The sequence below is a fragment of the Thermothelomyces thermophilus genome, chromosome 5, assembly GCF_000226095.1.
Source record: "Thermothelomyces thermophilus ATCC 42464 chromosome 5, complete sequence".
Classification (NCBI taxonomy): domain Eukaryota; kingdom Fungi; phylum Ascomycota; class Sordariomycetes; order Sordariales; family Chaetomiaceae; genus Thermothelomyces; species Thermothelomyces thermophilus.
In genome coordinates, this window is record NC_016476.1 from 2994805 (window position 1) to 3015347 (window position 20543).

Sequence of the window (20543 nt, forward strand, 5' to 3'; positions counted from 1 at the left end):
TCACCTACTCTCTATCTTACCAACCCTCTCGTTCCTTCTAATCTCAACACTTCCCAACATCCTCGGCAATGCTAGCGTGGGCTCTCATGTATTACCGTTTTATTTACTATGATGCTACCAACTAGCTACCCACCCACCCACCCCCCAAAAAAAAAGAAATAAATGAAATAAAATTAAAAAAAATAAAAAGAATATAAAAAGAACACATCAATTTAACTCCAGAGCTGCCATCCATTCGAGTTTTTTTATGATTCATGGTTATCTCGACTCGGAAGGTTCTTTGTGGTTAATTAGGCCTAGAATTCCAGTTGAACTTGATTAATTAATTATACCTCGACTCTTGGATTTATAATCCGTAGATCTTACGGGCTGCCTGACGCCCACACTTGGCCGCGATACCAGCCCATTGATTTATCATGTCTTCTTATCATTTTATATACATCGGACAAGAAATGAGAAGGACAAAAAAAGGAAAGTTTGAGGAAACCCTGATAGAAGTCTTCTCACGACCTAACGCACAAACCGTGTATCAGAATACCTACTTAGGTGCAATTGCTGGAAGCAGCAATTGCGGCGTCGCTTTTGCAGTTTCACACCGTGATAAGTGCGTGTTTTAAGGCAGCAAATTATAAGTGGTGTTGATCGGTTGGTGACAAGGCACCCCTCAGTACGGAGTACCACCTAGTCTAAGCCAGAATCTTGGGAATCAATTCCACGATGACGTCGGCAATACGCTACTTGCTTATCTCTACAGCTACACTATAACTACCTCGAGGGCTGTGCTTGAAAGTTTGCATCATACATAGGCCGAGCTGAGTATTAATAAGTGTAGCCCCTGGCCACCTGCGAGACTACATTGATCTGCCTTACTTTGGTTACCTATGAAAACCAGATCCAGCGTCACTAATCAGGTCTTGTCCAAATCTGGCGGCAATTGACGTGGGACAACAGTATCTTCTGCAATTTGATTAATTAATTTTTGACCAGCGAGCTCAGTATCATCTCCAGCACAAGCCAACAAGAAAAAAACATGGACTGGGCTAGAGATCAGTACAACAAGCAATACAACGCCTGGGTACCATGGCTAGAGGACCTCTATCTCCGCTATTTCACCCGCGACAATAAGGCGAGCTACACCACGCGCAGTACGTGATTGACCAAAAATCAGATGGTCTCCCCCCCCCTCCCCTGGACGTAGTGCATTACGCACGCTTTTCCTCCCTCCCTTCCTTGTCGCCTTTGTTATTTTGTCTCTCGCGTACTATGCTGCGCCAAGCGGCTGTTAACTAGGGGATTGTCCTAGATAACCTCGGCAAGACCAAGGTAACAAACGTGTCCCAGGTAGACGCCCTCCAGGACTCGGCCAACGACGTCGTCGCAGACCAGATCGGGCAGGACGGGCTCGGCCGGCCCGTCGGCGACCACGTCTCGCACGAGGGCATCAACCGCGTCGAGAGGGAGGGCAAGGACGACAAGGGCCGCTACGTACCCGCGCCGGAGGGTGTTAGCGGCCCCCTGGAGGCGGTTTCCGGAGCAGGGAATGCTGTCGTCTGCGGGCTTGTCGACTGAGGAAGGCAGGCTGCCGGTGCGATTGGAGGCTTGGTTGGGCGATAGACATGGCGGGCACGTGGGAAAGGGTTTATGGGGAGGTGGGGAGGTTCAGGTATTAAAGGGCGGACTCTTTTTGTGCGCCTGCCTAATAGCGCGTTTCCAACCTACCTTAGGCAGGTTTAAACGATGGTCGCCTGCAATTGGAATACTTGGGGGACCGAAAAACGATATTTCACAGTATTGTGGTGGCAGAGATACCTGAGATGATTAGCATCGAGCCCTCTTGTTTACCCGATGACGCATTTGCCACTCTTTTATGCAGCACGGTCGTGCCATTCAGGAATGCGATGTTGGCTTGACACTACATCCAAGGAGGGATTCACGACTTCAAGCTGACTACTTTGGAGCAAAAAGATCATGTTCTTGCATGCCCCGTTCATTTTTGGGCTCTGTTTCTAAACATGGTCACTTTGCGGCTGCGTTTGTTTGCCCATTGATCGTGTAATTAGTGTAAGTGTGGATGTGGCCCTCAAGGTGCGTATCGGCTGTATACATTTCACTATCTAGGAAGCCCAGTCGAACAATGCAACCCAGGACCCCGCAGTGCGGCTCGCCCTGTGGGTTCTGGGCCTTCCCCGTCTCAGCTTGCCTGCAGGAACGAGCAACGAGCTCTCCCACCGGACCCCTGTGGAATTACGCTTACCCCTGCGCTCTGACCACCAACGCAGCACATCCGACGCTCATCATGCCACCGAAACCTCGGTGATTCTAACATTCCATATTTTTGTGTACTCAGTTCAATCGTTCCTTCACTTTCACTTGTGCAGTCTTAAATCGAGTATTCCCCCGGGCACGTTACTTGCCGGCCGGTTTTTTTATTAGACCCCTCACCGCAGCACGACCGCACCGGCTACCTTTTGCAGACCGTGGTTCAAGACGAAAGCCATGGCGCGGCGGCAGCATTTGACGCTGTCCCTTTTTGCCTTTATGGTGTTTCTGGCATTGACGTACTTTATGTCGACTGGAGATTCGAGAGTCGAGTACGGCCCCGTTGCGAGACCCGACGACACCTTCAGCCATGCAGACCATAGCAGCGGGAGCAGCACCAGCAGCGAAGTCGCAAGCGAGGGCAACCCGGCGCCGGGAATCTCTGAGCGCATTCTCACAGGCGGCTCCATCGCGCCGAAACTCGAGAATGCCACGGCAAAGTACGCCCATTCCTCACCCGCCTTTTTTTTCCCTTTTAATTCTGAGTTTTGCTTTCTTCTTGCCGTTCTGCCTAAATTGACTCTCTTCCCCTCCCGACTATACAGGGCCGAACTGGGCCGTGCCTCGTGGAAGCTCTTCCACACGATGATGGCGCGCTTCCCCGAGGAGCCGACCGCCGACGACAGCCTCGCGCTGCAGACCTACATCCAGCTCTTCGCGCGGCTGTACCCTTGCGGGGACTGCGCCGCCCATTTCCGGAAGCTGCTGCAGAAGTACCCGCCGCAGACGAGCAGCCGGAACGCCGCCGCCGGCTGGGCGTGCTTCGTGCACAACGAGGTCAACAAGAGGCTCAAGAAGGAACAGTTTGATTGCAGCAAGATCGGCGACTTTTATGATTGCGGGTGTGGTGAGGAGGACGCGAAGGCCGCGAAGAAGGACCAGGGTGCGGAGGGCACGGCAGCGGCGGACAAAACGGAGGAGTTGAAGGGGTGGGAAGGTGTCACGCTTGAGAAGGAGGAGGGATTGACTCGGGGTGGTTAAGGTTGAAGGGCGGCCAGTTTTCGGTAGCGAACGAACGAGCAAGGGGACGGCTTAAGTTAGACCTGGCGAGGAGTTGCGGCGTTCTTTAGGTTCAAATGGTTTTGAATCTGGCATTGTTTGGCATTGGCATTTCCTACATAGAGTATCAATCATTGGGGCCAAGACGGTCTTGGGAAACCCAGAAGTTATCCCGGCGAGGTTATTCTCGAGAAGCTCTTGCCGGTTGGGGAATGAGGGGTATTAGCCCATGAAGGAGCGCCTCGGCAGGATCGTGGGTACAGAATGGAGGGACTCCGTACTGTAGACGGACCATTGAACAGGTAGATATAAGACCTATTTTGGTTCCAAAGATCTCGAGCCTAGAGTGACTCTGAGTTACTCGCATTTTGAGAACAAACCTTACCAGCTTCCTGCAGTATTGGTACCTTTACATTAATTGGCCCACACTGTTATTCGTTGGCTCGACAAGCCGTAGTAAGTCGCGATAAGATACGGATGTTAGTGGGGCTCAGTCACGTGAAACGCCTCAGCCTAGTATTGGATGATGCTGCAACGCACGCGCGTCTGAAGCTGCCTTGAGCTGGAGCTCCAAGCTCGCCAACAACGCTCGCCCACCATACCCTGCGATTCTCACACTCCGATTACGCTACCGCCGCTTGGACTTGCGAACCACGGAAACATTCGTCCCGAATTGTCGTCACAATCCCAAGATACCTACAGACGCCCAACATGGAATTCGGCAATACAGGCTCGCTGAGTGAAGGTTTGCAGCCCGGCGTTGGGTCGCTGCTCCACCTCGATGTCCCGCGATTGCGACTAACCATTGCGCGGTGCAGATGGCATCCATCTGGACATGGATCGGTTGAAGAAGGGCGAGGTCAAGTAAGTCATGCTTATCCGAGCCCTACCTATTCCTTCAGGGCGTCTGCTAACCGTTTCCCCCCACAGCCTAGGTACCTCGATGTGAGTCCCAACTGTCGACGCAGCGACCCGCCGACCCCCACCCTAACAATGATGGCAGCATGGCAGTGACTTTCAAGGACGGCGTCATCCTCGGAGCCGACTCGCGCACAACAACAGGTGCCTACATTGCGAACCGCGTAACCGACAAGTTGACCCAGGTTCACGACACCATCTGGTGCTGCCGCTCCGGGTCTGCCGCCGACACACAAGCTGTCGCCGATATCGTGAAGTACCAACTTGAGTTGTTCGCAATGACCAGCGGCAAGCCGCCGACAACCCAGACGGCCGCCGCTATCTTCCAAGAGATTTGCTACGCCAACAAGGACCGGTTAACGTGAGTGTTCACATGGTAGCATGGGGTAATAATGTGCATGGCCGGGAGCGGGGGGCTGACCAAGACTCCCGACAGAGCCGGCCTCATCATTGCGGGGTGGGACGAGCGGCACGGCGGGCAGGTATACAGCATCCCGCTGGGCGGGTCGCTGCATAAGCAGCCCTACGCCATCGGCGGGTCCGGGTCTACCTACATCTACGGCTTTTGCGATGCCAACTGGCGTGAAGGCATGGAGGAGGCCGAAGCCGTCAGCTTCGTCAAGGAAGCGCTCAAGGAGGCTATCAAGTGGGACGGCAGCTCCGGCGGTGTCATCCGCATGGTTGTCCTGACCGCCAAGGGTGCTGACAGGCACCTCTACTTGCCGGACACCGACTACAAGGTACGGCATCAGTGAGAATCGGGTGGGTCTCGGTGTTTTGGGGTTATGAGCATGACGAGTCCAGATCCGGAGTGACTGGGCTCTGTACAACAATATCATTTCCGGTTGGGTCAGCGCATCAGGCCCATCTCCTAGGAGCATGGGAATCGTGAAACTGCTCTGATCAAAGTGAGAGGGCCTTTCAAAGTGAAGCCCCGGCTGGAGAAGAGGCAGTTCAATATACAGAACAGGCGGATGCCTGCGCGCCGTTGACATCATCAAGCAGTGTATCGTACCGGCCACTGGAAGGCTGCCTGCGACTTGTATGGTCTGCGTGAAGGAAGAGGGGCCTTGCTGGGACTGAAACCCTCCACCATGGAAATCATCGGCTTATGAGACAAAGTGAATCTGCCACAATTTTGGAGAAATTCATGCTACTCTATAGCGCCTTTCTCTCTCGAACTCGCTTCTGCGCCATCCTTTAAACGTACTACTACCTTGGCTTGATGCGCACTGTAGTACAGCCCAATGTTTACATAGCCGATCCGGAATAAACACCATCACGCTCCATCCCATTTGACCTCTCTCGCACCCATAGGCACCCACTCTGTCCTCCGACATCCCCTCCTCTCGCGGTGGCCTCCTCCCCGGACCGCCGACTGCCCAAGACGACCGCGACAAAATCAATCCCGAGGAACCCCGCCGTCGCCTGACAAACCCTGGTGAACAAAGGCCGCAAACTACCTCGCCAGCCGGACGGCTCGAGCTGGCCTCGCAGGCTTTCGCGTCGGCGCTCGCCCTGTGCGACGCCCACCCGGCCGTCTATTGTACCGAGAGCTCGGATGGCCCCATCCTCCCCAAGTCGCGGTTCTTCTACGGTCGGGTGCTGCTGCGTCGGGGCAGGAAGCGGGAACTCGCGCTGAAACAGTTCAATCCTCGGCCGGTGTTCGTGCCTGGCGTCGGGGTGTCGTGACGCCGTGCATGGACGTGTGCAAAGAGCAGTCGGGGGAACATTGCGGATGTCGGCGCGAGATGGTCGAGGCCGGCGCGGACGTGACTATCCTCTGCGCCAACGGGTACATCGCTCTTGAGCAGGCCATCTTCAGCGGCACCGCAGGGCGTACGCAGAGGCACTGGCTGCGGACACTGAGAAGAGCGCTTTGTCTGGTCGTCTTAAGTGATTTCGACATATACCGACTTCAAGCAGTTCGGCCGCCTACCGCGGCCCAGAGATGGGCTGGTTCGGACCTTTCAGCTAGAGAAGCCAGGAGAGGAAAACGAACTGGGCGTTCTCATCTTCTCTTCCTACCGCTGGCTCAACTAGGACCGAAGCCTCAACACGCCCGACGATCCCGCGCGCACGCAATGCTGACAAAAAATATGCGCAACAGAGATGTACCTAGGGCGAAAGCCAGCTGTCGAGACGGACAAGCTGTGTATTTGGATGGTACATTTGTCCAAGACGAATCAGAGAGAAGAGTATCAAGGAAAGATTGGAGGTAACAAGCAGAACGAAATCAAACCTTTGATTATGGTGGTCTTGCTGACTTCTTCCACCTTCTACTCAGGACTTTGCCTGCACCGCGAAACCAAGACAACCCGGGCACCGGCGTGTCGGGCCTCCCTTTGATGATAATCCAGTGTGACGCTATGATTAGCCTGGTGGACGAGAAGTACTACGAGCGGGCTTGGTGCTACGCCGAGGCTGTGATGATCAGCGGGCTGGACGTCTCCTCGAAACGCCAGAGTGCCCTTCGATGGTTTTGAGGACATGCATGCGGGCGCGCTTGCTCTGAGTGCTGCGGCTGCTGGTAGCACCGGGATGGGTGGTTATCAAGCCAGCGCGACCGGGGAGTGGACTCTGGAGAAGGCGCGCGACTTGGTGATTAAGATGAATGACAAGAAGCTGATGCACGAGCAAGACTAGCCCAAGGCTGCGGTATTTAGCGGTTCAAGCACCTCGAGGAAAATGGTGCAGGCTCTCAACGCCATGGTTTGATACCCTCTAGACTCTTTCCGTACAGTACTAGGCGTCCCCTTTGAATGGAAAAGGTGCTACAAAATACCTAGGCACCCATATTCCAATGCTTTCTCTCCGCTATGCCTCATTCGGCCGGAGCAACTGTCCAGTTGCCGTGTATTGTAAGGGGGGGCAGACTGCCGCGGAGCGGCTCGGGGCTTTTGCGACGATTGTTCTAAATTGCGACCTCGATCCCCTATCTCTCGGAAACAAAGTGAGCACGCAGCGTTGTTGTAAGGAAGCATCCGAGGCACTGGATTCTGCATCAAGATTAATCTGGCTCAAACAGGAGGGGTAGAATTGTCGGTGAGTGACGAACCCCCGCTCCGGTCGCCAACACCGCCCTCCCCGTGCGCGACTTCCGCCATCAGATTGGCTGCACCCAAAACGCTCGACGGCCGATACTGTTGGGCTCGAATATATTCGGGTAGCCTGGTCGCTACCGTACATCCAGGGTGCTGCTCCAGGGCAGGGCAGCTCCCAAACCGGGCCACGCGAAATTCTTCGCATGACGTGAGAAGATGCCTTGCATGCGAGGAATGACGATGATCAGAGGACACGCAAGGCAGCAAGCAAACATGCCTTTCGCGTTTTTTTTCCGGGTTCGAACCTCACCAATTCTCTTCCGCGGCCCTACGAGGCTGAGAAGGCGAGTTGATACTAGCCCCTGAAGCGGTGTAGTCGCAACGTCGTTCCAGTACATGTGCCGATTAATCATCGCCAGTATACGGAGTAATCGAGTCGGAATGTCGTGGAGTGGTTTGGAGCGCCAGACGAGACAGCTGCGGGATGCTAGTGCAGCGGCTGGACCCCACCAAGCTGAAGGGTGGAGTAACTAGCAGGATGACGGGAGAGAAGCAACGGCTGGTTGCAGTGGGTCTGCCTTCCCAGATCAACAGTCCGCTTTCTGTATCAGTCCACTGCAGACAAGAGCCCGAACTGGCTCGATCGAGTATGTGGGCAGCCTGACTAGGTTGTCCTGCCGGCCGTTACCAGATTATTGCGGAGATACGTCGATGCACATCTGCCGTTCTCGCAGGCGACGGGTGTGGACGCAAACACTGTTTGTGCGGCGAAGCCTAGCAGGACGTTCATGATACACTCCCCAGGTAACTTCACTGGGTTGGTCGTGTATAGGGGGACACTGCTTTGCGTGGTGAAGGTTAGGTATGTATGTACAGTACTTGCTAGGGTGCTTATTACTCCATAGCGTCCTTCTTTACATGGGCCACCTGGGGAGCCCGAACGGGCGAGTGGCAAGTTCCCAGGTCCATCGCGGCTCCTTCCAGGGCTCATGCCCACCAAATTCGCTTTGGCCACTCCGAAGCTGTCTGGAGAGCGAAGATACCCACACGTGGCGGAACTGGAACACTGAGAACGCGATCCCGGGCCACCGTCGTCATCTGTGCAGCTGCGCTACTGCGTACTTGGTAGGCTCACCAGACGTTATCGCACGAGACCTTGAACTCCGCCCACCTGCAGGCCCAGAACCCCCATTCGTGATACATGTATTTCTTCCTGACCTCGACCTCTGGCCCCTCGATTTCAGCGTCGTTTCAGTTTCTTTTGCTTCCTTTTGGCTGCCCTCCGGGACCGTCTGGGGCTGGACACGTTAAGTTTTACACGCCGTCCAGATTTTGACTGCGCGTTACCGGCCTCCAGCGTCGTCTCCCTGTCTCAACCTCCAGCCTCTTGCTCTGGCCGCTTCTTGGCATTGCTTCATCCGCTCTTGCTCCCTCCTGCGTTGATCCAACCATCCCGCCATCCACCCGGTGCCACCTCTGATCTCCTTTCTGGCCTCGCCACAAGGCCGTCAAATGCGTACTCAAGTAGGAAACCTTCTGCTCCCGACCACCAGCTCATGTAAAAAAAGACGATTACCTTTCATCTCTTTTCTGGCCCGCATCTGAGAATTACGCGCCCATCCGACCGCGTTCCATCCGCTTCATTTTCTGTTTCAGGTTCCGCGAGTCCGCTTCCTGAACGCTTTTTCCTCTCGAGCAACCGTTTTGGCCGTTCCGCATCAAATTCGCTTGACACCAAGCCTGGCACTTCGAATGAGCAGCATTAGATCTTGGGTGAGCATCTGCCATTTCCCTCACTAGTCATCGTGTCTCGTTCAGCCCATCCCCTTGTGACGCCGTCGCCCCCCCCCCCCCCCCCGGGGCTCCCCCCACGAGACCGGTTTTTGTTCTGTTTACCGGTGGCGCTCGCACTCTGGGCCCGGCTTCATTCCATGCGCTTGCTTGCTCGACGGGCAACGACACGTACTGCGACTGCGCTGCGTCGGGTGGCTGGCGCTGGGGCATGTCACTCGACGGTCTACAACCCACCCGAGTGGGTTGATTGTGGGCACGCCGCTTGCATCCACCGCTCGCAGCTAAAAGCTGCCGCTTTGCCTAACGCTTTTTGCTCCTTGCTCAGCCCCATGTCAACGTTCTGCAAATGCGCAGGGTGTCGTCTGCGCTCTTGCATTCCCAATCCATCATCTTTTTCTTGTTGCACTTTGGTTCCCTTCTCCGAATTTTTGGGTCGCTGAGCGCCTCGGCAAGTCCCGGGTCTGTTTTCTCGCCTGAGGCCCAGAAAATTACCAAACTCCGGAGTAACTAAAACGATAACCCGTGCTAATTCTCCGCTATCTGCAAACACAGCCACTCTCCTCCCCCCGGTAGTCCCTGGGTTCCGCCCGCCGCCGCCCGATAACATCACCTCATCCCTTCCCTCGGCCGACAACAACCGCCGAACAACCACCAGACGGCGGCGACAGCATGGCTGCCATCATAGGCGATGTTTTCGCTGATTCGCAATCGCGCTTTCATGGTATGATCGGAGGACATTCGCACGACATCCATTACCAGAGCCGATCAGCCAGCAGATCCCGCGACAGGGATGTTCCGTCCCACCACACGCCACGCCCGACGACCGCGAGCCCTCGGCGGGCATCGACATGTGTGACCGCTGCGCAGAATCAGACGCCCAGTCGGCGGCTCTGGGACGAGCAAACACAAGAAAAGACGCCAGCGAAACAGCCTAACCCCAGCCGCCCCGCTACCGGCAACAAGGCGCGACTGCCCTCGCCGCCGTCCTCGTCCTCGTCTTCACAGCCATCATCTGGTGGCAACCAGCCACGCGACGGAATCTCTAGAGATGGCGGCGCTCAGAATCCCGCCCGGGCGTTTTCTCATCCCGCGTCAGAGTCAGGCGCATCGTCAGCGAGTACCACCACGACGGTAATACCGCCGCCCTCGAGGGCCATTCCTTCCCCCGATTCCGACAGCGGACCGCAGTGGGACTCTACCCATCCTCAGGCTGCCGGCACCTCATCTATCCCTCCTCACCTTGACGACCCACCCGAGTCCCCGATACCAACCCAGACAACGATCCGAGTCCGCGACCTCGCACACATCCAAAGTCTGGCAAAGGCAGACCTGCTCACCGGCACGGGGCCAGGAGTCGTCAACGAACCCCCACTACAACAGATGAAGTACGAGATTAGCGGAATGCCCATCGGCGATATCATCGAGATGGTCGCCGCGCTGCTCACCAAGATCACGACGACCAACGATCTCCAGCACGACGCACTCAACCGCAACGCCCACCACCTGCGACAAGCCCAGGCACAAGCGCGGGGCGAGGAAGGTTCCGGCGACAGCAGCATGAGCCCGCTCAGCAGCAGCGTCCTGGCATTCCACGGCAAAAATGTACCTGCCATTACCATTCTAAGCTATCTCACCCGCATCCACAAGTACTGCCCGACCACGTACGAGGTCTTCCTCAGCCTGCTAGTGTACTTTGACCGCATGACGGAGCGCGTGAACGACATGGTTATGAAGAGCGAGGAGGCGCGGCGCGCACAGCTCGAGGCACAGCAAGCGCAGTCGCAACCGCAACGACCACTAGTACCCACGGACGCCGAGAAGGACACAGTTATGCGCGACCCGGATGATGACGAGAGCGTTGGTGACGGTGACGAGACCGAAGGCGATGATTCGAGCGACGCGACCGAGACCGACTCGGATCTGGCGGACTCGACGGACGGAGACGACAGCCCTAGCGCGGCGGGGAAGAAGACATCACCGGCGGCGGACCCTGCAGGTGCTTCTTCCGCGGCCGCGGCGGCAGCAGCAACAGCAGCGCAGCAAGCCACGTACTTTGTGGTAGACAGCTTTAACATCCATCGCCTCATCATTGCTGGCGTAACCTGTGCCAGCAAGTTCTTTTCCGACGTCTTTTACACCAACTCGCGGTATGCCAAGGTGCGTTTTAACAATTTTTTTTTTTTTTGGACTTTCCCTCTTCGCGGCTTGGTCCCCTGTCGATAAACATCCGAACACAGCGCTGACGCCTCATGCGCATCCGCAGGTCGGCGGTCTCCCCTTACCTGAACTCAACCACCTGGAGCTGCAGTTCCTGCTCCTTAACGATTTTCGTCTAGCCGTGCCGGTTGAGGACTTGGAGGCGTATGCCACCATGCTGGTCGAGTTTTATGTGCGGGAGGTTATCGCACTGAGGTCGCGCCCTGGCGGTGAATGATGGAGAATGGGGATCGACTTAGACGGTATAGCATGATGGAGGGATCAGTTGACGAAGGGCATGAGTCAAGCTCCAGGATTTCTTAATGTCTCTTTTGATCGGGGGGTTCTGCATGGCGTGAACAGGCAGACGCGGGGCGTTATACTTCCCTGGGTTCTATTAAGGCGGTGGTCTTGCATCACGCTACGGATGCAGCATGCGGGAGCGAAGCACGGGGGAGATGACGATGGACACAGGAGGTATAGAGGTGGGAGGAGGGGGGCTGCGGCAGGATAACCTATGTTCTGCCAACCGGCTGTTAGCTGCTGGTTGGCTGTTAGGACCTCTTTCTCAACCAACCTAAGTACCTACCACCCACCTTGATCAACTGCCTACGGTACCTGTAGGCATTCCAGCATGTTATGATGTTTCTGGGAATGCTAGCGGGCAATTAACGGAGCAGATGTTTTTACCTCCGTAGGGTGCCTACCGATCTAGCGCCTGTCCGACTTGCCTTCAAAGCTCTTCTTCCCCGGCGCCTGACTTGACTCCTTGAGCACAGTTTTCGTTCGCTTCCTGCCCCTTAACTCGAGAATATGAAGGCAAACGGTTTTAGACATAGTTGTTATCCAGTTAATATTTTCTTCAGGAGGCTGCTGCTGCGAAAGAAAACCAGTGTCTCTCATCGCTGCCCCAGTTCCCTTAAAAACGTACGAACTAATTAATAATTAGTGTATTAGAGCTTTCGGACCAATCCTGTTCTGCTACAAGATTGCTTGCTGCGTCGCTGACGAGAGCTAGCTTCGTCTGACTTGATGCTCCGAGTTCTCTCTGCATCGGTTATTCTTGGGTAAATTGATGCCACGCGCGTGCCGCCCCGGGTTCAATGAAATATTTCTTTCCAGTTTCTTCTTCTTTGCCCTTTTGAAATTTCAAGATCGGACCACTTCATACTTGCAAAAAGAAAAAGGTACTTAGGTATGACTACGTCTCTTAGTAGGAGCTCCTTGATACTTTGTCAGAAGCGAGGGAGCTTCCGAGGCACTAGCTACGGGCTAGCCACAGTATGTATTAATATGCTTACAAATGCTTAGGCCATTTCCTTTACTATATATATCACTATTCCGTCTCCTTTATAGATAGTTTAGCAAGGTACCTTTTGTTCCTTTAAGCTAATTCCTACTATAATTAAGCTCTCTCGATTGCTCACTCGAGCTTGCCACTGCGTTCGACAATACTCGTGCCTTGAGCCGGCTTACGGCGGCGTGGATCGGTAAGGCTCTTTGCTACGTACAGTACGGTGGGATGGTAAATACTGCAATGCAGATAGATGATCACGGTGGATTGGGCGCTGTGGCAGGCACTTTGTAGATTTCTTAGTATGAGCCTCAGAAGTGGTGGTAAAGGATAATAATTATTCCCGGCTGCCAGAGGCATGGGAAAGGCACTTAGTCCAAATACACTCATGGACCTGGGTGGACCTTGCTGACGGTTGAGCGGTCAGAAATGATACCAGACTCCCTGTCAGCCCGGTCCTGCAACACTCTGAATTAATACATGTGTCAGGCCTTGTCTTGCTGGATCTGAGGGGCAGCTGGCCCCCGGTAACGGACAACCCGTGGTTGCGGATTGTTTTGTGTCCATGGGGGTTCACCGAAGGGGTGTGGTCTGGTCACCGGCAGCTCAAATTGGGACCTTGCAGAGACTCGGCGGGGTTGCACACTTACGTGATTACTCGCTCCTGCAATGAGATCTTGATTTCTCACTGAGTATCTGGTCCCGTTTTGGGTCAGTTATATCATAGCAATACAGGCCTGCTACCAATCTCCTTTGGGACGAGAGCTTCGTTGTTGTGACATGCTGACAGGGTTGGTTATGACGGACAAGACTGATTTGGGTGTCGCCATCGTCTCGTTTAGGTGCTTAACTGGCTTCCTATTGGGTCAGTTGCTCGATAATGAGGACAATGTTTTCATTAACACGTAAATATCAGCCTTTCCCCCCCCCCCATATCACAAGGGGCTTTGTAAGATCCTCATTCTGTAGTAACCGATCGCTTTCTAAGTTCAATGCCCACGTCTGCGTGCCATATTTGGCTGTACTGAATGAAGCACAATATGCTCAAGTCCTTCGTGATGACTTGAGAAACTTGTTTTGCCAATGGGTGGTTAAGCTCGAGTTAACCTAGCTAACGTACCTGGTGACAACGATTAATAGCTACTAATGCTTGTAACAATAGGAATGATATGCGTTGATGTCACTAGATCGCTTCATGACCCAGCAAAACTTGTATGTGATCACGGCGTAGCATGACATGTAATTACCAAGCCCTCCTCGAGAGCACTGTCAGTCCTCGTTCATATGTAGCAGTCTTAGACTTCCATACCTCACCCCCAAGGTGATCAGGTGATCCTATACCGTACATATGCAGTTCAGACCGACTCAAATGCTATGTTGAATTGGAGCGATAGGTTTCCTCCACTTAGCAAGAGAAAAGGATAAAATAAAGAGATAAGAGAAGATGAAGTGGGATACCTACCTACGTAAAGAGGATCGAGCACTAACGCTTGCCTGTTCGTTAGGCATAACACAAGTTTCGAAGGCAACCGCCGCGCTTGGAAGCCCAACTGCGGGTCCTGATATCTACCTGCACAGCTTCAGGTACTTTCATTACTTGGCATAGAGGTAGCTTTCCCTCCTTCTCGCCCACGAAGGTGAATCGATGAAGCACACGACTCTGTGACCCATGGCCTGAGCTGACCAAGTATTATCTGCTACTAGTAGGGCGGTGTCGCTCTTGACCCCGCTGGGACCACGCGAAACTAAGGAAAATGAGGTAAGGTCCCTGAGGTGATTTTCTTGCGCTCTGGCAAGGTACCTTAATATTTGCGCGCGCAGGGGGAGGTCAAGAGAGCCGTGCCCAAGGCCAGCACTAGAGAGGATAACCATGTGGTTAATCTGTGGCATCCTGTGGCCATCGTCTTCCATACTACGAAGCCTCCTGTTCTTGAGCCTGGAGATATGGCCGCAGGTTTACGTGTTTTACTGCGTATTCATTCAATGAAACGGCCCCCGGGAGAGTAACCTTGTTATTTGCCTTAGCTCAGCCCATCCAGCTTTCTCCGCTCCCAACGGCTAATTAGGTAGTCCCAGTATATCCCAAAAGACAATTGTTGAACTTGGAAGCGCGTCATGGTTGCCATGTCAAATGATAGGTATTCTGTTAGGGGATGATCGAGCAAGCAAGTCGTTCAGTGTCAAGCACACTACCAAGTATGGCTTCCCCTCCCTGTCTGTTGTGTGTGGAACCAGACACGCAGCACCACGGCAACAGATACAGTACAATTCATGAGAGTGGAGATGCTCATACTCTAGAATTGCAAAGGTGTGCGGAGTAATTACATAATAGTACTCGCAGCCGGGAGAAGGGGATACCCCTGGAATCGAAAAGGTTCTGGAATCGGGTTGAGGTTGAGGTGTTAGGCGTGGAGGGCAAGGGTAAGGAGTAAGATCGGGTCCTGGTTAGGGAACATGAACGTACTAAGAGGGAACACGTCAATTCGATCTTCAGACAGGGGGCATGCGGCTTTTTTTTTTGCATGGTATGTTCAACGTTACGACATGTGTCGAAGTTTTTTTTGAAACCCCGACATATCAACAACCCACTAGGTGCCTACCTAGTCTAGGTAACTAGCAGGGTATATCTCTTTCCCCATGATGAGAGCAAGTAAAAGAGATCTCCGCTGAAAATCTTACCTAAAGTGCTTGAATAATCCAAGTTCTGGCATTCGAGATACCGATCTCAGAGCATCGTGTTATTCTACAGGCTGTTTTTCTCCACAGCACATCGAGTGATTGTTAGGCAACTCTATCACGCCTGGAGTCAGAGTATACTTGAATTCTGAAAACTTTGGTTTTGCGTGGGATTTGTGAACCGGTAGCAGAGCCTGATGAGGCCGTCGGGTTTCCTGACGCGAAGAACATTCCTGCCATCCAATACCGTCGGTCGGTGAACATATACCATCTACGCTCTAATACACAGGATGCTGTGCGGTACTGAGACAAGTAGGCGTAGGACACAACTCTTCTTGTCCGGCGTTTGGTAGCTCGCTCGCCGTATGGTGGAGTCGCGTGTCGGTCAATGAGTCTGGACCTCGTCGCGTTCGACGACTGTCAAGTCGGTGTGTGGCTCACATCTAGTACGCCGCACTAATCCGTACAGAGTAATCCGTACTATATTGGCATGCAGGTCGATTTGGAGCGGGCCATTTTTGCACAATAGCACATGGTTGACCCCGGATCGCAGCGGAGTGTGCGCGTTCTTCGCAGGAAAAGGGGGTGTAATTGCCTGGTACAGAGAGTAATCCGTACTCAAACCCTCGTCTCACGTCGAAATCCTTCAAAAGTTGTGCGGGGTTCATCCCTCGAAATTGGACCCACCCAACCCCAACTCCTCGCATCGCTGAGAGGACAAGGTCCAATGGAAAGGGAGGTTGGGGAAAGGATTTTACTGAAACCCGACAATCTGCCGGGCATGTGACTAGAAGGAGAAGAGGATTCCCCAGTACATCCGCCCAGCATCGGTTCTTGGCAAGTGCGATGCCCGTTTCTTCACCGAATCCACCTCAAATGGTGGGTGAGGAGCAGAGGGGCGGCTCCAGAGAGGGGAATTTTCCAAATGCGGGGAAGAGACCCGGGGGAGCTCACTCAGCACTGGAGAAAAAAAAAATATCTGGGGTGGTGGTGGGGTTTGAGCTGGGGTACAAACACACCGTACGTAGCTCAGTACGAATACTGTAGCATGCAAACGGCGTCTCCAGTCTGCGCAGGCGGGGGATTCCTGTCAACTTGCGAAACGGCTTCCCCGAGCCACCCACAGCCCGCTCTCGAAACATGCAGCACCAGGAACCAGGCACGGATCAAAGTACGTATGTCGTACCCGAGCTAAAGGGCTTCTCTTCTCCTTGTCGCCGCTCTTGGGTTTTCTCTTGATAATCGGCGTCCGATCGGCCACTAAGGTGTAAATGTGCCCCGACCTTGCAAGGGCTGCGGCAGAACGTCGGCAATCCAGAGAACAGCCTCGATTTCATCGGACCGATATCCCCCCGCAACCCCAGACCCCGCGACCCCCGGAGCTCGCTGGAGCTCGCGTGAGCGTTTGAGCGGCAGGCTTGCTGAGACGTCAGCCAAGCCAAGGCCAAGAGTGCGGCACCGAGTGCCAATGCGGCGCGGCAACAGTCTCTGCCGTGCCGGTGTGGGATACAACACTAGTGTACACTACACTAGTCTAGCGTGTCGTCAAGTGTACTAGTAAGGGTCCGGGGTTTCCTGAAAGGTGTGCAGAACGGGCAATCGTGGCGCGTGAAACAACAAAAGACTGACAGGCGATGCAAACGACCGTTGGAACTAGTCTCGGAAAGATAAAAAAAACAACAACATAAGCGGACTTGCCAGTCCAGACAAACGCAACACTAACGATCGGCGGAGCTAGCGCCATCCACAGTAGAGTTAGCGTACGGATTACTCATCTGTTCTCCGTATAATAAGCTCAAACAGGTATCAAGAGAGCTCCACAGAACAGCCGAGACAGATCCGCAGCCGCGTGCACGATATCGAGCAGGCTCAGCAGGCCCTGCTGGCAGGGTAACGGTGGTGGAGTGTACAGTCCAGCATTGTGCGGTCCAAGCGGGGGCAACAGGGGCCAACCACTTTTTGGCTGAAGCCCTCGGACTTCCAAGAGCTTGCCTGCCGGACTATCGGAAAACGGCACAGGAACCTTGCATGGTTCGATGGCGCACGCTAGCGTGCCGGGATGTGGTGCGGTCGTAGTGTACACTACACAACTGCGTACCTTGATTCGCCCCCGGACCCAGTGGCCAGGACCCCGAATTTGAACCTCTGCCAGGCTATGCTGCACCATTGGCGAGCTGTCGATCACTTTCATCTCCTGCCTGTTGCGGGGAGTTTGTGTGGGGCGGCCTTATGGCAAGACACAGCTCGCTATGTTGTTGACGAGTCGACGGGGCAGGCCACACCCACGCCACACGCGGCATGGTTGCACCGCACCTCAGCGCCATGCATGGCGACAGCGGCCGACTGAGGTGGAATAACTAGGGTGCCGGGCCCAGCATTTTTTTTGCCCGGCTCCTTGGTTCTTGTCATTCTCGCCCTCTTGTCTCTTGTCTCATCATCATCTTCCGCTCCGGCGTCCCCGGTGAACGCTCTCCCGACAAGTCAAGCGAAGCGACACAGATCTCGGGCTTGCCCTTTTCACCCGCCAAAGAAGAAGAGGCAGCCTCCTTTCCCGCAGCCATGGCCGACAGCGGGAGCTCAGATAGCATCCGGCAGGGCAACGAGCAACCGTACGTGCCGGCTGCTCTGACCCATTTTCCTCCCGTCCTCGGAACGAGACCACGGCTAACACGACGGCCTCTTTGCCCTCCAACAGCAAGGGTGTTGCTGGAACCTCGCTCGAGAAGGGCTTCTCGCACACCGAACATGTTAACCTCAACGCCAATCTCGAGGCCAGGTGAGTTATATGATTGATAATTTAGACCATGGTGAGCCGAGGTGTGTGTATTAGCAGTTTCTCACTAACGCGTGCCCCTTCCCCCTCCCCGCGTTCAGGATCAAGAATCCCTTAGAAGGCATCCCTCGCGATGAGCTCATGAGCCGGGTCCATATTTTCGCCGAGGAGAAGGGCCTAACGGAGCATATTGAGTTGCTGCGCAAGGGCGCCCTGGTGGCCCAGGACCCCGAGAACTTTGAAAACATCGATGGCGACGAGGCCCTGACCGAGGAGGAGAAAAGCGCCCTCCGCAAGGAGGTCGAACACAAGTGGCGCCTCCCTGCCAGGCTCTTCCTCACCATCATCACCTGTTCAATTGGTGCTGCCGTCCAGGGATGGGATCAGACCGGCACCAACGGCGCCAACATCTTCTTCCCGGAAGTCTACGGCATCGGTAGCGACAGTACGCACGACACCATCCTGGTCGGCCTCCTGAACGCCGGTCCCTACATTGGCAGCGCCTTCCTCGGCTGCTGGCTGTCCGATCCCATCAACAACTTGTTTGGTCGTCGCGGCGTCATCTTCATCTCGGCTCACTTCTGCATCTGGCCCGTCATAGGCTCCGCTTTCTGCCATACTTGGCCGCAGCAACTGGCTTGCCGGCTTCTCATGGGCATAGGAATGGGCGTCAAGGCGTCCACCGTGCCCATCTACGCCGCAGAGAACTCGCCAGCCCTCATTCGCGGTGCCCTTGTCATGTCTTGGCGTGAGTTTCTCTTCCTTCCTGAGCTGGGATATTTCATAAACGCCGGGTCACGCTAACCAGAACGATCCAGAGATGTGGACTGCCTTCGGCATTTTCCTCGGAACCGCGATCAACCTCGCCGTCTGGAACACGGGCAAAATCAACTGGCGGCTGATGCTGGGTATGATGAGACCTGCCCCCCATGTTCTCTTTAATGAAAGATTGCTAACATGCCATCCATCTGCCCAGGCGCCCCTTTCATCCCCGCTGTCCCTCTCCTCTGCCTGATCTACCTGTGCCCGGAGTCGCCTCGCTGGTACATGAAGAAGAATCGGTATGCAGAGGCCTGGAAGTCCATGGCGAAGCTCCGCCACCACCCGATCCAGGTCGCGCGCGACATCTTCTACATCCACTCTCAGCTCGAGATCGAGTTCCAACTCCTCCACGGCAGCAGCTACTTCAAGCGCTTCGTCGAGCTGTTCACCGTCCCCCGCGTGCGTCGCGCTACCCTGGCCGCCTTCACCGTCATGATTGCCCAGCAGATGTGCGGCATCAACATCATCGCCTTCTACTCGACCACCGTCTTCAAGGAGAACGGGTCGAGCGATTTCCAGTCCCTGCTCGCCTCCTTCGGCTTCGGCCTGATCAACTGGCTCTTCGCCTTCCCTGCCTTCTGGACCATCGACACCTTCGGCCGCAGGTCCCTGCTGCTCTTCACCTTCCCCAACATGGCCTGGACCCTGCTCGCCGCCGGCCTGTCCACCCTCCTGCCCGAGGGCTCGACCCAGCGCACGGCCGTCGTCGCCCTGTTCGTCTACCTCTTCGCCATGTTCTACTCGCCCGGCGAAGGCCCCGTCCCCTTCGCCTACAGCGCGGAGGTGTTCCCCCTGTCGCACAGAGAGATCGGCATGGGCTTCGCCGTCGCCACCTGCCTGTTCTGGGCCTCCGTGCTGGGCATAACCTTCCCCTTCCTGCTCAAGAAGGCGGGCGTCGTGGGCGCCTTTGGCGTCTACGCCGGCTTCAACGTCGTTGCCCTGCTCATGATCTTCTTCTTCGTCCCCGAGACCAAGCAGCGCACCCTCGAGGAGCTCGACTACGTCTTTTCCGTCCCTACCCGCAAGTTCGCCAAGTACCAGGTGACTGAGGCCCTGCCGTGGTTCATCAAGCGGTGGGTGTTTTGGCAGCGCAAGGCCGAGCTCAAGCCCCTGTACCAGTTTGACCATGCCAAGAAGGACGAGGGGGAAAAGGCGCAGGTGCGGGCGCAGTCGGGCTTGCTGGACGCTGAGGACAAGAAGGCCGATTTGGCGGTCGAGAACAAGAAGCTGGAAGCCCAGTAGATTAGAAAGCCGTCTGGTGTAGGGAGGTGTTATCTTGTGCCATAGCAAACGGTTTATGGTTCGCCTCTGCTATTAGTGTGTTTTCAAAAAACAAGGGGAGTGGCGGAGGGTCGGATTATAGTGAGCAGTGTCGGGTTTGGTCGGGATTGCCACGGTATTTAGCCGTGTCAGGTACGGCCTGGCAGGTCTCTGGACTGATGATCATTCATTTTTTTTCTCTACTTCTTGCCTACGGGCCCCAAGTACGCTTGGGAATATAACGAAGGATATTCGCGACGGCAACTGCCGCTGCCCATAATCAGTCAGTCCCGTGCTTAGCCAAAGTCATTCTGCTTGCTTGTGGTTGTGAGTCTGTTTGAATATAAGCATAAAACGTGGAGGTCATGCCTCTGGCCGCCTTGCGTTCTTTGTGCGGGGCGGGGGGCAAACGTGTTCCGTTGGTAAGCTCCCTTTGATATTAGTTATT

General features: G+C 54.8%; 7 protein-coding genes across 7 annotated transcripts; all 7 read left to right on the forward strand.

Moving 5' to 3' along the window:
• Window positions 1-986: 986 nt before the first annotated feature.
• On the forward strand, window positions 987-1770 carry MYCTH_2082794 (uncharacterized protein). The gene is made up of 2 exons (XM_003665303.1): window positions 987-1145; window positions 1304-1770. Exons 1-2 carry the CDS (start codon window positions 1031-1033, stop codon window positions 1567-1569), a joined length of 381 nt encoding a protein of 126 aa, XP_003665351.1. The 5' UTR covers window positions 987-1030; the 3' UTR covers window positions 1570-1770.
• A 498-nt stretch (window positions 1771-2268) lies between these two features.
• Window positions 2269-3656, forward strand: MYCTH_2308968 (uncharacterized protein). The gene is made up of 2 exons (XM_003665304.1): window positions 2269-2759; window positions 2865-3656. Exons 1-2 carry the CDS (start codon window positions 2497-2499, stop codon window positions 3298-3300), a joined length of 699 nt encoding a protein of 232 aa, XP_003665352.1. The 5' UTR covers window positions 2269-2496; the 3' UTR covers window positions 3301-3656.
• A 213-nt stretch (window positions 3657-3869) lies between these two features.
• On the forward strand, window positions 3870-5169 carry MYCTH_2308969 (uncharacterized protein). The gene is made up of 5 exons (XM_003665305.1): window positions 3870-4063; window positions 4137-4182; window positions 4249-4263; window positions 4322-4597; window positions 4673-5169. The coding sequence occupies exons 1-5, from the start codon at window positions 4030-4032 to the stop codon at window positions 4989-4991; spliced, it is 690 nt and encodes a 229-aa protein (XP_003665353.1). The 5' UTR covers window positions 3870-4029; the 3' UTR covers window positions 4992-5169.
• Window positions 5170-5987: 818 nt separating this feature from the next.
• MYCTH_2129201 (uncharacterized protein) lies at window positions 5988-6279 on the forward strand (the record flags this gene model as incomplete). Its single annotated transcript, XM_003665306.1, has 2 exons — window positions 5988-6075; window positions 6134-6279. 2 exons carry the CDS (start codon window positions 5988-5990, stop codon window positions 6277-6279), a joined length of 234 nt encoding a protein of 77 aa, XP_003665354.1.
• Window positions 6280-6605: 326 nt separating this feature from the next.
• MYCTH_2129202 (uncharacterized protein) lies at window positions 6606-6882 on the forward strand (the record flags this gene model as incomplete). Its single annotated transcript, XM_003665307.1, has 2 exons — window positions 6606-6715; window positions 6771-6882. 2 exons carry the CDS (start codon window positions 6606-6608, stop codon window positions 6880-6882), a joined length of 222 nt encoding a protein of 73 aa, XP_003665355.1.
• Window positions 6883-9006: 2124 nt separating this feature from the next.
• Window positions 9007-11745, forward strand: MYCTH_2308974 (uncharacterized protein). Its single transcript, XM_003665308.1, has 3 exons — window positions 9007-9053; window positions 9627-11231; window positions 11338-11745. Exons 2-3 carry the CDS (start codon window positions 9744-9746, stop codon window positions 11506-11508), a joined length of 1659 nt encoding a protein of 552 aa, XP_003665356.1. The 5' UTR covers window positions 9007-9053; window positions 9627-9743; the 3' UTR covers window positions 11509-11745.
• Window positions 11746-17643: 5898 nt separating this feature from the next.
• MYCTH_2308979 (uncharacterized protein) lies at window positions 17644-20431 on the forward strand. Its single transcript, XM_003665309.1, has 5 exons — window positions 17644-17849; window positions 17936-18016; window positions 18115-18761; window positions 18832-18921; window positions 18990-20431. Exons 1-5 carry the CDS (start codon window positions 17800-17802, stop codon window positions 20075-20077), a joined length of 1956 nt encoding a protein of 651 aa, XP_003665357.1. The 5' UTR covers window positions 17644-17799; the 3' UTR covers window positions 20078-20431.
• Window positions 20432-20543: the final 112 nt, after the last annotated feature.